Source organism: Heloderma suspectum, chromosome 2 (assembly GCF_057233095.1).
Source record: "Heloderma suspectum isolate Gila_16-S chromosome 2, 16-S_ref, whole genome shotgun sequence".
Lineage (NCBI taxonomy): Eukaryota > Metazoa > Chordata > Lepidosauria > Squamata > Helodermatidae > Heloderma > Heloderma suspectum.
The window spans coordinates 341,588,667-341,605,026 of NC_139459.1; the positions used below are offsets into that span (position 1 = coordinate 341,588,667).

The 16,360-nt window shown below is 47.8% G+C and overlaps 1 protein-coding gene across 2 annotated transcripts; it reads left to right on the top strand.

Moving 5' to 3' along the window:
- The first annotated feature begins 1,205 nt into the window (after positions 1 to 1,205).
- LOC146355247 (uncharacterized) lies at positions 1,206 to 15,723 on the top strand. 2 transcript variants are annotated; one of them, XM_084830402.1, is made up of 2 exons: positions 1,206 to 1,491; positions 14,151 to 15,723. In XM_084830402.1, exon 2 carries the CDS (start codon positions 14,162 to 14,164, stop codon positions 15,269 to 15,271), a length of 1,110 nt encoding a protein of 369 aa, XP_084686528.1. In that variant the 5' UTR covers positions 1,206 to 1,491; positions 14,151 to 14,161; the 3' UTR covers positions 15,272 to 15,723. The 2 variants fall into 2 exon arrangements, with proteins under 2 accessions (XP_084686528.1, XP_084686525.1); XM_084830399.1 differs by having other exon boundaries at positions 14,154 to 15,723.
- The last annotated feature ends 637 nt before the right edge of the window (positions 15,724 to 16,360 follow it).

Consider the following 16,360-nt stretch of genomic DNA (forward strand, 5'->3'; position numbering starts at 1 on the left):
GTGAGCTGATTGGCTGAGAGAGTGAAGGGGGGAAGTGTGTGTGCTACATAAAAACCTTGTTTTGCTTGAGAGTCAGATAGGGATAAGATCAGTGATGAGATGGGTTTGAGGGATGGTTTAGATCAGAGCTAAGCTTCGTGAGGCAGGATTTTAGGACTGAGAAAGGAGAGAAAAGTGGTGAGTTGGGAACTGATTAATAGGGTGATTTGGAGAGCGGTTTATGAAATAACATATATTGATGGAGCCATTAAGAGTTACCTGTTTATTATTTGACAACTTATTACTGTAATCAATAAAGCTTTCACTGTTTATAAATCCTACACCTTCTGCTCTTGGCTACGTGAGAGGGGGTTAACCAAGGGTACAGTACAAGGTTATAGAGAGGTCTGTGTGTGTCCTCACAGCTGGAGGATAAGGTAAGGGGTTGGGCCTGAGCCTTAAAGGTACTGGTGGTAGCGAAACCCTGTGTGTGTGTGAGAGAGAAGGTGGTTCCTGCTGGAATGAGAAAGTCCTTAGAAGAGGGGGATTCTCACTGTCAGAGAGGTGGGAATGCCACAATACCATACCACATCCATATTGCCTAAATAATCTGTCTTCTAACAGCTGTAACATCCTGGCACTTTGGTGCCTGAGTGGACATAGAAAACCCTTAACACAACATGTTAAGCCAAAAAGGTTTTTTTTTTAATTGAATACATACCCACACACTAGCGTGCAAATGTGTATGTGTTTGGGAATTGTGGGGTGAGACAAATTCCTGGAGGATATGGCTATCAGTGACTACATTCCTGATGGTTATGTGCTACCTGCAGTACCAGAGGCAGCGTGCCTACATACACCAGTTGCTGGGGAACATGGGCAAGAGGTTGCTGTTGCATTCATGTCCTGTGGGCAGCTGGTTGGCCACTGTGTGAACAGAATGCTGGACTAGATGGACCTTGGTCCGATCCAGCAGGGCTCTTCTTATGTTCTTAACAGTGAGGTCGGAGAGAACTGAAATGCAGAAAGTACAGACAGTGCTAATTTTATTTATAGTGGGCGTTAGCAAAATAGTTGCTGGGTGATAACACTGGTAAAGGAAATACTCGATCCTTGCCCGACAGGGATTTAGAAAGCAAGTGCTACCTTTAGCCACTAGGGGACTCTGTGGATTACGAAGCCCACCTTCGCCCTCGGTCGACGCCCCCTTTCCCTGTCTCCGCCGCGGAGTTTTCCTAGGTCCGTGTTGGAGGAGGTCAGACCCGGAAGTTAATTCGGCGCCGCGCGTTTGCACGGAAATGTGGCTCAATGGCTCCAGCCCCGTCCAAGCGTGAGGATCCCCGGCGGAGTCCTCCAGCTCTTGAGCCGGGAGACTCCCACAAAATGCTGGAGGAGGAGGAAGCGATTTTCTCCCACCTATTTCCCTGAAGGGTGCGTGCTGCGCTCTCTCTGTCTCCGTCTCCCAAGCGCCGCAGCTGCAACTACTAACACGCACGCACAGAGAAGTTCCAGGTGGGTCATTTTTCTTCCTTTCAAAAATACAAGCAGCAAAGGAGGAGCTGCGAAGCGGGGACTGGAGCGTCCCGATTTTATTCTGTGTGGCTGTGATATTATCCGAGGCATATACCTGAATTATTATTAATCATTTTATGTTATGAAATCTTGTTCAGCACCTTGAAGGGACAATTGTGCCCCAAACGGCGCTGAATAAATCAGGAAATCCCTAAACTGAGCAGGGATGACCGACTTCTCTCAGCTGCCCCTATTTTCTTGGACCTGACTGTGGTCAGTCATTGTCTCCCCCTCTTTACTTCGGAGGATTCATAGGGTGGATGAATACCGATAGTTTGTCAATTAAAAATTGGATTGTTAAATGTTAAAAACACATTTTAGGGCGCAATCCTATGGCTGCTAGTCAGCGGCTAGACGGCCATAGGATAGGCCGGTTCCCTGAGAACTGACCTCCACCCCCTCCCGCACTGTCTCGTGGGCAGTGCGGAACGGCCCCCTGCCCTGCGCTCGGAAAAGGAGTGTGTGGAGTGGCGAAAACAGGGTGTTCCTGGGGGCTTGTCGGGGCGGGGAACTCGGAAATGCTGGCACGACACATCCAACGTGTCGTCCGGCTGCCACTTCCCCCGCTCCGACTTCCTGCAGCTACTCAGCCGAAATCGGCTGACTAGCCGGGAATGCAGGGTGGCTGAAGCGCAGAGGGGACGATCCCCTCCGTGCTTCTCCTGCCCTACATTGGATAGGCGGTTGCCTCTGAGTTCGGAGGCGGCCGCCTATCCCTGTAGAATTGCTCCCTCCATGTTTTAAACTAAAAAAAATATATGGACAGGGACATCTTAGCGGGGTTGGAGAGGGAGAATCTTAAGACAGAGGAGCCACCAAAGGCCTGGTAAGCACAGAGTGGCAGGGTGGAAAGTGGGTTGGTCGTCTTCTTCCACAATCTTCCCTCCCATTGGTCCCTTTTCCCTTCAATCTGGGGCATATCAAGGGAATGGGCAGGGCTTTGGATCTGGCAGATCCAGAGCTTCCCCCTGATCTGCACTCGGCATGCCCCCCTTTTGCCATTCCCACCATCAGAGCATTGAGAGTGGCAGAGGTTTCTGTGCTCGCAACAAGGGAGGCTTGCGAGGGGAGACCCCGTGCCCACAGACCTGCCTCCTCAAGCAGAAAGGGAGATCCGGTCTGTCCCCTGGCCCCTCGGGTGCCCTTCCAGGGACCGTAGGATTGCTGCCAAAGTTCCTCATCAAGAAATGTTAAATAATCTGACTATAAGCATGTTAGCCCTCCAGTTCATCTCTAAACAGAATCAATGCTTCTACTCCCCTTTTGTCTGGCTCTGTTATGAAATACCATATAGGTAGTATTTGGAAAAAGAAGAGCCAAACAAAAGGGAAGTATCCCAGCCAGGGTGAATACCAGTCTTAACAGGGCACCCTCCGCTGTCAAATCTCATCAAAACAGGATCTACCTGTAGCGCTGCACCGAAGGGCAGGGATGTACCCCAGGCCATCAGGCCTCATGGTATTTATGCAAGATTGTGCCATTTGGGAACTCTTCTAAACCACCCAGAGAGCTTTGGCTATTGGGCGGTATAGAAATGTAGTAGTAGTAGGAGTAATAATAATTGGGTGTATTCACACCCAATGGGTGATTAAGGTGCCTTAATTCCCACTGTGGGGCACTTGTTTTGAGTGTAGCTGACTGGGTTATAGTGCTGAATCCTTTCCTGTGAATGTGACCAGAGGTTCACGACCCACGAGGTAGTCGTTCACGGGACTTTCTCGCCCATTTCAACTAGAGCTGCCAAGCCTCTAAAAAACCTTGCACAGTATCAACAAATACTGGCGTGAAGGGTCTCCCGGACTCCAGTGCCCAGCAGCCTGCTAGCAGTGTGCAGGTTCATATGTTCCCATACATAGGCTGCAATCCTGTACCCACATACCTGGAAGTAAACACCATGAAACTCAATGGGACTTACTTCTGAGTAGCAATGGCCTGGAAAAAAATGAGAAGAAAAAAATTCCCATTTTTTCCCAAGGATTCCCCCCCCCCCTCCCCCAATTGGAAAAAATGGACAATGGAATATTTTCGTTTTGTTGTTCAGTCATGTCCGACTCTTCGTGACCCCATGGACCATAGCACGCCAGGCCTTCCTATCCTGCGCTCTCTCCCGGAACATTCTCAAGTCCATATTCATTGCATCAGTGATGCTATCTAGCCATCTCATCCTCTGCTGTCCTCTTCTCCTTTTGCCTTCAGTCTTTCCCAGCATCAGGGTCGTTTAGGATGATGAATAACATGCTAAAGGTGTTTTCATATATTGGTTGTTGTTGTTGTTCAGTCGTTCAGTCGTGTCCGACTCTTTGTGACCCCATGGACCATAGCACGCCAGGCCTTCCTGTCCTCCGCTCTCTCACGGAGCGTGCTCAAGTCCATATTCATTGCATCAGTGATGCTATCTAGCCATCTCATCCTCTGCCATCCCCTTCTCATTTTGCCTTCAGTCTTTCCCAGCATCAGGGTCTTTTCCAGAGAGTTTTCTCTTCGCATTAGGTGGCCAAAATATTTGAGCTTCAGCTTCAGTATCTGTCCTTCCAATGAGCAGTCAGGGTTGATTTCCTTTAGTATGGACTGATTTGACCTCCTTGCAGTCCAGGGGACTCGTAAGAGTCTTCTCCAGCACCACAGTTCGAAAGCATCAATTCTTCAGCGCTCAGCCTTCCTTATAGTCCAGCTCTCACAGCCATACGTAACTAATGGGAAAACTATAGATTTGATTAGACGGACCTTTGTCGGCAAGATGATGTCTCTGCTTTTTACTATGCTGTCTAGGTTTGCCATAGCTTTCCTCCCAAGGAGCAAGCGTCTTTTAATATCATGGCTACAGTCACCGTCTGCGGTGATCTTGGAGCCCAAGAAAATCAAATCTGTCACTGTTTCCATTTCTTCCCCTTCCATATGCCAGGAAGTGATGGGGCCAGATGCCATGATCTTCGTTTTTTTAATGTTGAGTTTCAAACCAGCTTTTGCACTCTCTTCTTTCACCCTCAACAAGAGGCTCTTTAGATCCCCTTCGCTTTCTGCCATTAGGGTGGTATCATCTGCGTATCTCAGGTTGTTGATAATTCTCCAGGCAATCTTAATTCCGACCTGTGATTCATCCAACCCAGCGTTTCTCATGATGTACTCTGCATATAAGTTAAATAAGCAGGGTGACAATATGCAGCCTTGTCGTACTCCTTTCCCAATTTTGAACCAATCGGTTGTTCCATGTCTGGTTCTTACTGTTGCTTCTTGACCCTCGTACAGGTTTCTCGGGAGACAGGTAAGGTGGTCTGGTACTCCCATCTCTTTAAGAATTTGCCACAGTTTGTTGTGATCCACACAATCAAAGGCTTTAGCATAGTCAATGAAGCAGAAATATACATTTTTCTGGAATTCTCTTGCTTTCTCCATGATCCAGCGAAAGTTGGCGATTTGATCTCTAGTTCCTCTGCCTCTTCGAAACCCAGCTTGTACTTCCGGTAGTTCTCGGTTTGCATACTGCTGAAGCCTAGCTTGTAGGATTTTGAGCATAATCTTGCTGGCATGTGAAATGAGCGCAATTGTATGGTAGTTTGAACACTCTTTGGCATTGCCCTTCTTTGGAATTGGAATATAAACTGACCTTTTCCAGTCTTGTGGCTACTGTTGAGTGTTCCAAATTTGTTGGCATATTGAGTGCAGCACTTTAACAGCATCATCTTTTAGGATCTTAAATAGCTCAGCTGGAATACTGTCATCTCCGCTACATTTGTTGTTAGTAATGCTTCCTAAGGCCCACTTGACTTCACCCTGGAGGATGCCCGGCTCAAGTTCAGTGACCGCACTATCATGGCCATCAGGGACATTCAGATCTTTCCTGTATAGTTCTTCTGTGTATTCGTTCCACCTCTTCTTATTCTCATCTGCTTCTGTTAGGTCCCTGCCTTCTTTGTCCTTTATCCTGCCCGTCTTTGCACAAAACGTTCCCTTGATATCTCCAATTTTCTTGAAGAGATCTCTATTCTTTCCCATTCTGTTCTTTTCCTTGATTTCCTTGCAGTGTTCATTTAAGAAGGCCTTCTTGTCTCTCCTTGCTATTCTCTGGAACTCTGCATTCAGTTGGGTATATCTTCCTCTTTCTCCCTTGCTTTCGCTTCCCTTCTTTCCTCAGCTACTTGTAAAGCCTCATCAGACAGCCACTTGGCTTTCTTGCATTTCTTTTTCTTTGGGATGAATTTAGTTGCTGCCTCCTGAACAATGTTACGGACCTCCATCCATAGTTCCTCAGGCACTCTGTCTATCAAGTCTAATCCCTTAAATCTATTCCTCACCTCCACTGTATATTCATAAGGGATATGATTAAGGTCATACCTGAATGGTTTAGTGGTTTTCCCTACGTTCTTCAATTTCAGCCGAAATTTTGCAAGAAGCAGCTCATGATCTGAGCCACAGTCAGCTCCAGGTCTTGTTTTTACTGACTGTATGGAGCTTCTCCATCTTTGGCTGCAAAGTACATAATCTGATTTCGATATTGACCATCTGGTGATGTCCATGTGTAGAGTCGCCTGTTGTGCTGTTGGAAAAGAGTTTTCGCTATGATCAGCGTGTTCTCTTGACAAAACTCTATTAGCCTTTATCCTGCTTCATTTTGTACACCAAGGCCATGCCTGCCTGTTATCCCGGTGATTTCTTGACTTCCTACTTTAGCATTCCAATCCCCTATGATGAAGAGGACGTATTTTTTTGGTGTTAGTTCTAGAAGGTGTTGTAGGTCTTCATAGAACCGATCCACCTCAGCTTCTTCGGCATCAGTGGTTGGGGCATAGACTTGAATTACTGTGATGTTGAATGGTTTGCCTTGGATTCGTACTGAGATCATTCTATCGTTTTTAAGATTGTACCCCAGTACTGCTTTTCCCACCCTTTTGTTGACTATGAGTGCTACTCCATTTCTTCTAAGGGATTTTTGTCCACAGTAGTAGATATGATGGTCACCTGAATTAAATTCGCCCATGCCTGTCCATTTTAGTTCGCTGATTCCCAAGATGTCGATGTTCAATCTTGCCATCTCATGTTTGAACACCTCCAGCTTACCTTGATTCATTGATCTGACATTCCAGGTTCCTAAACAATATTGTTCTTTACAGCAACAGATTTTCTTTTCACCACCAGACACATCCACAGCTGAGTGTCCTTTCAGCTTTGGCCCAGCCGCTTCACTCTTTCTGGCGCTACTTGAAAATTCCCTCTGCTCTTCTCCAGTAGTATATTGGACACCTTCCGACCTGAGGGGCTCATCTTCCGGCGTCATCTCTTTTAGCCTTGTGATACGTTCCATGGGGTTTTCTTGGCAGGAATACTGGAGTGGGTTGCCATTTCCTTCTCCAGTGGACCACATTTTGTCAGAACTGTCTGCCATGACCTGTCCGTCTTGGGTGGCCCTGCATGGCGTAGCTTATGGCTTCACTGAGTTACGCAAGCCCCTTCGCCACAACAAGGCAGTGATCCATGAAGTACTCTGCCTTTAATCCCTCAAAATGGTTTTAGAGAACAACGTAACATAAGGCTGGAGAAGTAAAATTTCTGGAGATTTTGAAGCCACGGGGGAATTGTTTTTAAAATCTCTCTGTAATTTATTTGACTTTATTTGTATCCCACCTTTCTACCATTTATTTATTTATTTATTATTAAATTTATTAATCGCCCATCTGGCTGGTCACCCAGCCACTCTGGGCGATGTACAGCATACAATAAAACAGTTTAAAACAATCTAATTCTACAATAAAAACATTTTCTAAAATACCCTAACCCACCCCAAATGCCTGCCTGAACAACCACGTTTTTAATGCACGGCGGAAGCTCATTAAAGAGGGGGCATGGCGGAGTTCCCTATGGAGGGAGTTCCACAGAGTGGGGGCCACCACAGAAAAGGCCCTCTCCCTCGTCCCCACCAGTCTAGCTGTCCTGGCTGATGGGACAGAGAGAAGGCCATCTGAGGCTGATCTTGTTAAGCGGCCTGTCTGGTGCTGCTGGAGGCGCTCCTTAAGATAGTCTGGGCTGGAACCATATAGGGTTTTCAAGGTCAAAACCAACACCTTGAATTTGGCCTGGAAAACAACTGGTAACCAGTGCAACTCCTTCAGCACTGGAGTGATGTGATCTCGCCGGCAACTGCCTTTAATCAGGTGAGCCGCCGCGTTCTGTACCAGCTGCAGCTTCCGAACCGTCTTCAAGGGTAACCCCACGTAGAGCGCATTACAGTAGTCTAAACGAGAGGAGACCAGGGCACGTACTACTGATGGGAGCAGATGGTCGGGAAGGAAGGGGTGCAGCCGCCGTATCAGATGGAGTTGATACAGCGCTGTCCGGCTCACAGCTGACACCTGAGCCTCCATGGACAGCTGGGAGTCCAAAATGACCCCCAGGCTGCGGACCTGGTTTTTCAAGGGTAGCCATACCCCATTCAGGACCAGGTCAACATCCCCCAGCCTCCTCTTGTCTCCCACCAAAAGTACCTCGGTCTTGTCAGGGTTCAGCTTCAGCTTATTCCTCCCCATCCAGCCACTCACCATCTCCAGACATTTGGACAGGGATTCTACAGCCAACCTTGGTGAAGATTTGAATGAGAGGGAGAGCTGCGTGTCATCCGCATATTGATGACACCACACCCCAAACCTCCTGATGATAGCCCCCAGCAGCTTCACATAGATATTAAATAGCATCAGGAAGAGGATGGAACCCTGCGGCACCCCACAAGTGAGTGGCCACGGGTCTGAAACCTCCTCTCCCAGTGCTACCCTCTAGTACCTGCTGGAGAGAAGGACCAGAACCACCGCAATACGGTGTCTCCAATGCCCAACCCGTCCAGGCTGTCCAGGAGGATACCGTGGTCAACGGTATCAAAAGCCGCTGAGAGGTCGAGGAGAACAAGGAAGGAGCATTCACCTCTATCCAGAGCCCTCCTCATATCATCTACCAAGGCGACCAAGGCTGTTTCTGTCCCATGCCCAAGCCTGAAGCCCGATTGAAATGGGTCTAGATAATCAGTTTCTTCCAAGTGTGCCTTCAACTGCACCGCCACCACCCGCTCAATCACCTTGCCCAAAAATGGCAGATTTGAGACTGGGCGAAAGTTGTTCAGAACTTGAGGATCCAAGGAGGGCTTCTTTAAGAGCGGTCTTATCACTGCCTCCTTGAGGGCTGATGGCATCACTCCCTCCTCAAGTGAGGCGTTCACCACCACCCTGATCCCGTCACCCAGTCTTTCTCTGCAGCCCATAATGAGCCAAGATGGGCAAGGATCAAGTAAGCAGGTGGTCGGCCTTACAGGTGAAAGCACCTTGTCCACTTCATCAGGAGGAAGAAGCTGGAACCGATCCCACAAAACCAGTTTGCCACAGGCCGCCTCCTGCTCACTAACTGTATCCACAGCGTGCGGAGTAACACACCTAATCTGATCAATTTTATCTGCAGAGTGCCTTGCCAAGGCCTCACGGGAGGCCTTAGAATGCTCCAGTGGTTCAGAAGCCACCGGACCGACCAGGCTCCGGACCACTTGGAACAGCCTCCTGGGACAGCACTCTGCAGATGCAATAGAGGCAGCATAATATTCCTTTTTTGCTGCCTTCACCGCCACGTGATAGGCTGAAGATACAGCTCTAGCCCGTGTCTGATCGTCTTTGGAGCGAGACTTCCGGCGCTCTAGCTGTCTCACCTCCTGTTTCAGAGCTCGTAACCGCGGATTGAACCATTGTGCAGTCCGAGCCCTGTTTTGGAGCCACCTGATCTAATGCCCCAGTGATTGCGACATTCCAGCCACCCACCAGGGTCTCGACCGAGTGGCCGTTGGCGTGCCCCAGAGAATCCCCAAGTGCATTCAGGAATCCATTTGGATCCGTAAGACGCCTGGGGTGGACCATTTTAATGGGTCCTCCACCCCTGCGGAGGGGTTGTGGAACCGAGAAGTCCAATGTCACCAGATAGTGATCTGACCATGACAAGGGGGTGGTGGATATACCCCCGACTTCCAGATCACTCCCCGCTTCTCCAGAAACAAACACAAGGTCTAGAGCATGACCGGCTACATGGGTGGGCCCTGTTAGAATATGGTGCAGCTCCCAGGAGGCCATGGTCTCCATGAAGTCCCGAGGTGCTCCTGTGAGGATGGCCTCCAAATGTACGTTGAAGTCCCCCAACACCAATAAGTTAGGGGACTGTACACGCACATCAGAGACCACCTCAAGCACCTCGGCCAGGGAGTCAGTCGTGCAGAAGGGTGGACGGTACACGAGCAGAATCCCCAGACTGCCCTTCGGGCCCAACCTCCAGTACATGCACTCAGCAACCTTGGTCTCCTGGAGATGGTACTCAAGGCAGCCATTGTAAGATTCCCAGCATAGTTATTTCTTCCATTCATTATCAAGTTTATTGATTTAATGATCTTTTACTGATAGACATTTAGGGTTGCTTCAAGTCATGCTCAGTTTATCAGCATGTGACTAGAGTTACCTTATGATAAGATGTCAAGAAAATGTGCATTCTTGAGAGTTTATGTTACGTTCTATAGAGTCTTGTGTTTCTGAGGATGTTCTGGTTAGGTGCTGTAGCACTCAATGCTACAGTTCTAAAAATCCTCATGTGAGGGAAACACTGTAGGTTATACTGCCATGGCCACCATGTGTGGCAGAACAATGCGAGGGTTATCTCACCTATCTTCCTTCCTTCCTTCCTTCCTTCCTTCCTTCCTTCCTTCCTTTTTAAACAACTTTGAGGTTTGTGCCTATAAAACTCACTGCCACAGTTTTGGGAAGGGCCGTAGCTCAATGGCTGAGCACCTGCTTTGCATGCAGAAGGTCCCAGGTTCAATCCCCGGCATCTCCAGGTAGGACAGGAAAACCCTGAATCCTGAAACCCTGGAGAGCCGCTGCCAGTCAGTGTTGACAATACTGGGCTAGATGGACCAGTGGTCTGAGCCAGTATAAGGCAGCTTCCTGCGTTTAAACAAATTTGCTAAGTCGGCCTCACTGTTAGGAAATGCTGCCTTAGCTATAAAACTGTTAACTGCTATCTCCAAAATAAACCCTCTATAGCTAAAAGAAACTTAGTAGCCTGGTTCCTATGGCCTAGAGATGAAGTTGACATCACCACTAGGGACAACCTTTCAACATGAACAAAAATGAAGGTATTAAGGAGAATAATTTACAACAGGGAATAAAATGTCATTCTTCAAGTAATAGCTTGAGATTGCTTAAAGGTAAATTAAATATGTTTGGTCACCATTCCTCATAGCCTAATAAAAGGCCTCCCCAGCTAAATAAGCTCTCAATAGTTTTTCCTTCAGACAAGCTTTCCTTAAACTTTACCCTAGCAAATTCCTCACAAACAGGAACAGATGCTATACAACAGTCTTCCTCTGCCTCCAGTTCTTCCTGTTTCTTTTGGCTTCTAGAATGATTCAGATGTTTCAGGAACTGCTTGCTGAAGTTCCCTCTGCTCAGACACAAAATAGGAACCAAACATTTATTATGTTTAACTGGGTTTGCTCATAAAATTATCATGGCTGGTATATTAAATTTAGAAAATTAGTTTATTCTGACAATAATTATAAATGTACTGAGTTTACTTTTAAATGCTTAAAATTTGAATGATAATTTCATGAGTAAACTGAATTATATGTAATACATTTTATGTCCCTAACGTAACGAAGTGACTTTAGATTTGAAAAGAGCACTCAGAGGGCATTCCTATGGCCCATGGACAACATTGCGGGGGTGTGTGTGTGTGTCATAGGACAGTTAGGATTCCTGGATCTGAGGTCGGAGACAGTGCTGTGACCTTGAACTCAGGAGTCCCGAGTTCCCTACCACCTTCCCCTCCCAGCCGGCAGGGAGAGAACTCTGACAGCTGCTTCTCTGAGGTCACAAAAGTGACCTTGGAGAGGAGGGAGAGGGAGTGGTTCTGTGGGCGGGGAGAGGAGGGGACTGGAGAGGCTGGCTTACAAAGAATCCTCCGGCCTCCCCAGCCTCCTTACCTCCTGCTCCACGGAGCTCCAACTAGATGGGGGCGGGGGAGCCCGTCTAGCAAAAAAGCAGAGTGGTAGAAGTGCTGAGGCGAAGAGCACCTTTGCGCTCCTCCCGCTTCGCATAGGATGCCCACCAGCCTCTGAGTTCGGAGGCTGATGGGCATCCCAATAGGATTGCTCCCTAAAAAAAAAAAGCATTGCATATTTGTGCATACACACAAATTCTGGAAAAAAAGGTTTTCCACACCCCCGTGACTTCAAAATTTCCAGAAACATTCCGTCTTTACACAAGTGTAGGACTGCATGTTAACTTCACAGACTGTCAGTGCTGCTGGCCATAAGAAGGACCCTCCCCACCCCATGGGAATATTTTCAAGGCATTCCTTCTTGTAGGTAAAAAAAAAAAAAAAAGAAAGTGTGCAAAGCAGATATACAGTGCGGCAAACAGATGCAAGACCTGGTTGTCAGAATAAAACAGTGTAAACTCTCTATATGTAATTGTACATTGACATGGCTTAACGGTCAGATGTATGCCATTGTTTAGGGAGTATATGAAGAAGCATCAGTGGGAAACTTGATTTATATCAAGTTTATTTTTCCTTGCTGATTTATATCATTGAATTAAATGGTTTTGATTTAAATCCCCCTGTGGGGGATGCCTTGTTGAAATTCTGTTAGCGTGAGTTGCTGGAGTTTTTGCTATACAGCAGGAGCAGGCAACCTTTGTGAGCCCATGGGCACATCTGGCAATTTGAGAAACGGTCCTGGGCACCACCACAAAATGGGCATTCTGCAGAAGAAAACATCATCCTGCAGTCACCTGGCATCTTCACTTCCCAAGAGTGTCTCTGAGCCCCATGTGTGGCCCTGAGGCATTCATGGGACAGATGGGAGCAGCCAGAGGCCCTCGCTTTGCTTTGAAGTGATCCCAGCTCCCAGTGAGAAAAGTTATTGTTGAAAGAAATAAAAAGTAGGAGGTGCAGGAAACCTCAGTGGGGGCCAAGAAAGTTGTCCAATGGTGTAATGGTGCCCATGGGTGCCACATTGCCCACCCTGCCATACAGGGTTCAGCCCTACCCCAAGGTCTTCAACGGTTCAAACTCTGAAAGCTGAGAAGCCTTCCCCAACCAGGTGGCCCCCCACAGATGTTTTGGACTTTAACTCCCATCAGCTCCAGCCAGCATGGCCAAGGGGCAGGGATGCTGGGAGTTGTAGCCTAAAACATGTGGAGGGCACCAGGTGGGGGAAGGGTGGAGTAGAGGGACGCAGCTCATCTCTCATGCGCATCTACGTAAATGCTCGCACATGACCAGTAAGACACCATTCCAGCCTGCCATTTCATACACCACAAGCAGCTGAGGTCAGCTTTGAGCTGTCAGTAAAAAGATGTGCCGTAGTTATGAGCATCATTTGGTGGAAAGGCAGGATACAAACTGAACAAATTAATATGATATAACTTTACCAAAAGTATACTTACCCTTTGCGGTTTTAAATCAGAGGAGGACAATGGCTACAAGTCCTGATGGCTATATGTTACCTCCAGTACCAGAGGCAGTATGCCTATGTACACTGGATGCTGGGAAACATGGGTGGGAGGGTGCTGTTGCGCTCATGCCCTGCTTGTGGGTTTCCCATGGGCAGCTGGTTGGCCACAGTGTGAACAGAATGCTGGACTAGATGGACCCTGGGTCTGATCCAGCAGGGCTCTTCTTATGTTCTTATGACAGGCTGTAGAAGGATGCAGACAAACTGGAGAGGGTTCAGAGGAGGGCAATGAAGATGATCAGGGGACTGGAAACAAAGCCCTATGAGGGGAGACTGAAAGAACTGGGCATGTTTAGCCTGGAGGAGACTGAGATAGGATAGCACTCTTCAAGTCCTTGAAAGGTTGTCACAGAGAGGAAGGACAGCATCTCTTCTCGATCATCCCAGAGTGCAGGACATGGAATAGTGGGCTCAAGTTATAGGAAGCCAGATTCCGGCTGAACATCAGGAAAAACTTCCTGACTGTTAGAGCAATATGACAATGGAACCAATTCCCTAGGGAGGTGGTGGGCTCTCCCACACTGGAGGCATTCAAGATGAAACTGGATGGCCATCCGTCAGGCTTGCTCTGACTTAGATTCCTGCACTGAGCAGGGGGTTGGACTCGATGGTCTTGTAGGCCCCTTCTGGCCCTAATATTCTATGATTCTATGAAAATGTGGACTGCATAAAGCACGTGAAGGAGAGCCTTCAACAGTTTGTAACAGCATGCCAATGTGCAATAGTATGTCAAAGCAGCAGGGACTTAATCCAGATGAGAGATGTTGCCCTATTCATGCATGTCTGGGGTGCATGCAAAGGCATTAGTTTATTTATTTTATTTATTGCATTTATACCCCGCCTTTCTCCCTCTCGCAAGGAACTCAAGGCGGCTTACATTAGTTCTCACTCATATGCTTGCATTCAGTTGAAACCCAGAAGTGCTCACTCCTTGGTTGCCCCTCCCAGAGCCAGCAGGCCTGGGCAGAAAGGATGCGGGAAGTGGCAACATATCAGGCCCTGAATTGGGCTTCTTTCTGCACTCCTGGGATATAGTGCTCACTGTCTGTTACATGGCTGTTTTGTTTTCCAGCAGTTATCGGGATGTCAACGGAGAACAAGGTGGTGACTCTCCCACAGGCAGACCCTAAAATAGTGAATCCCCCGTGGTGGAACGTCTCCCAGGATCATGACCACCAAGACACTTGTGAGATTTGGAATGAGCAGGAGGAGCAGAAGGCCTCGATCCAAATAGAGGACGTCAAGGGGCTGGAAGACTTCGGGGTGCGCGAAGAAAACTCTGTGCAGAAGGACGAAAAGCCGTGCGTCCTCCAGAACCCAGGACTCGTCACACATGAAAGGGCCTGCACGGAAGAGAGCCCCTTTAGGTGCGACGCCTGCGGGAAACGCTTCGGGGATAATTCCCATTTGATCAGGCATCAGAGAATCCACACTGGGGAGAAACCGTACCAATGTGGCGACTGTGGGAAAAGCTTCAATCAGAACTCACACCTCCTCCTCCACAGGAAGGTCCACTCGGGGGAGAAGCCCTGCCGCTGCGAAGATTGCGGGAAAAGTTTTGTGACCACTTGGGCTCTCGTCAAACACCAGAAAATCCACGTGGGAGAGAAACCCTTTCGGTGTGTGCAGTGTGGAAAGAGTTTCCGCCAGAATTCGCATCTGGTGATCCACGGGAGGATCCACTCAGGGGAAAAGCCCTGCCCTTGCCCCGAATGTGGGAAATGCTTTGGGGACACGTCGGCCCTCATCAAACATCAGAGAACCCACTCAGGCGAGAAGCCCTACACGTGCCCACATTGCGAAAGGGGCTTTGGCCAGAACTCTCACCTCCTTCAGCATTTGAAGACACACACGGGGGAAAAGGGCTACCGGTGCAGTGAATGTGACAAAAGTTTCAGTCAGAAGGCTCAATTGATTGTTCACCAGAGAGTCCACTCGGGGGAGAAACCATATAAATGCTCCCACTGTGGGAGGTCTTTCAACCGCAGCTCCAACCTTATTTCACACGAAAGAACCCACAGTGGGGAAAAGCCTTACAAATGCCCCGACTGTGGGAAATGCTTCAGTAGGAGCTCAAATGTCCTTGTGCATCAGAGAATCCACAATGGGGAGAAACCCTTCAAGTGTCCTTCCTGTGGGAAGAGCTTCCGCCGCAACTCTCACCTGATGGTGCATCAGAGACATCATCACTGAGGCTTTCCCAAGGGATCTGTGTGCGCATATGTCCACGTATCTCTAGGTGTATCTGCTGTATTCCGTTCCACAGTGCTTAACTGTTGTTTCCGGGATCCTGCAGGGGAACACCCTTATCTGGGTATAGGAAGTCCTAGTAAAGCTTCCAGCAAGACGGTTCTAGACATGGCTACTAGAGGTGAGTCCCACTGAGTTCAAGTTGGGGCTTACTCCCAAATTAGTGGGTAAGACTGCAATTCTATGCCCACTTAATTGGGAGTAAGCCCCATTGAACTCAGAGGGATTTACTTTCAAGGAAACACTGACGTGATTGCTCAGTAAACACATTTGAATTCAGATTTCCTATTAGGGCAAGAACACATATGATAGAATCACCAAATTTTAAGAGTGGCAGGTACCTCGGAGGACATCTAGTCCAACCTTCTCTGCTCAGTAAAGGAATATTAGCTTGCAAAAAAACTATTCATTATTGCTAGGGCTGCCACCTAAGTGAAGACATTTTAATCAATGAATCCTATAAGTTTGGATTGATGGATTGATTTAAGGCACAATGCTGTGCATGTTTAGACAGAAAAAAGTCCTACATGAATAGGATTGTGCCTTAAATTACCCTAAATGTGATTTACCCTAAATGTGATTAACTAACACCTGCATTTAGGGTGATTTAGGACGCAATCCTATGCATGTGTAAACAGAAAAAATCCTACAACTCCCAGCATTCCCCAGCCAGCCATGCTGGCTGGGGAATGTTGGGAGCTGTAGGACTTTTTTCTACCTAAACATGCATAGCATTGCGTCCTTAATCTATTAACCTAACCAATTAATTTGATGTTGCAGCCCTAACAATTACTATTGCAGTACCCCAGCAAATTATTTGCATACTCTTGCAGATGAATCTTTTCTCTTATTTGGCTCTATCTACAGTCCCATAACGTGATTAAGAGTTTCTAAAGATGTGTCTAGATCTGGAGGTTTTTGCTGTTGGTACTCTCACAGGGAAGGGGCATGGCCCTAGCCACCTCCTGGAATCCATCATTGTGCTCCGCTTTCAATTTCCACACACGATCTTGAGCCTTATCAAAAAGGGAA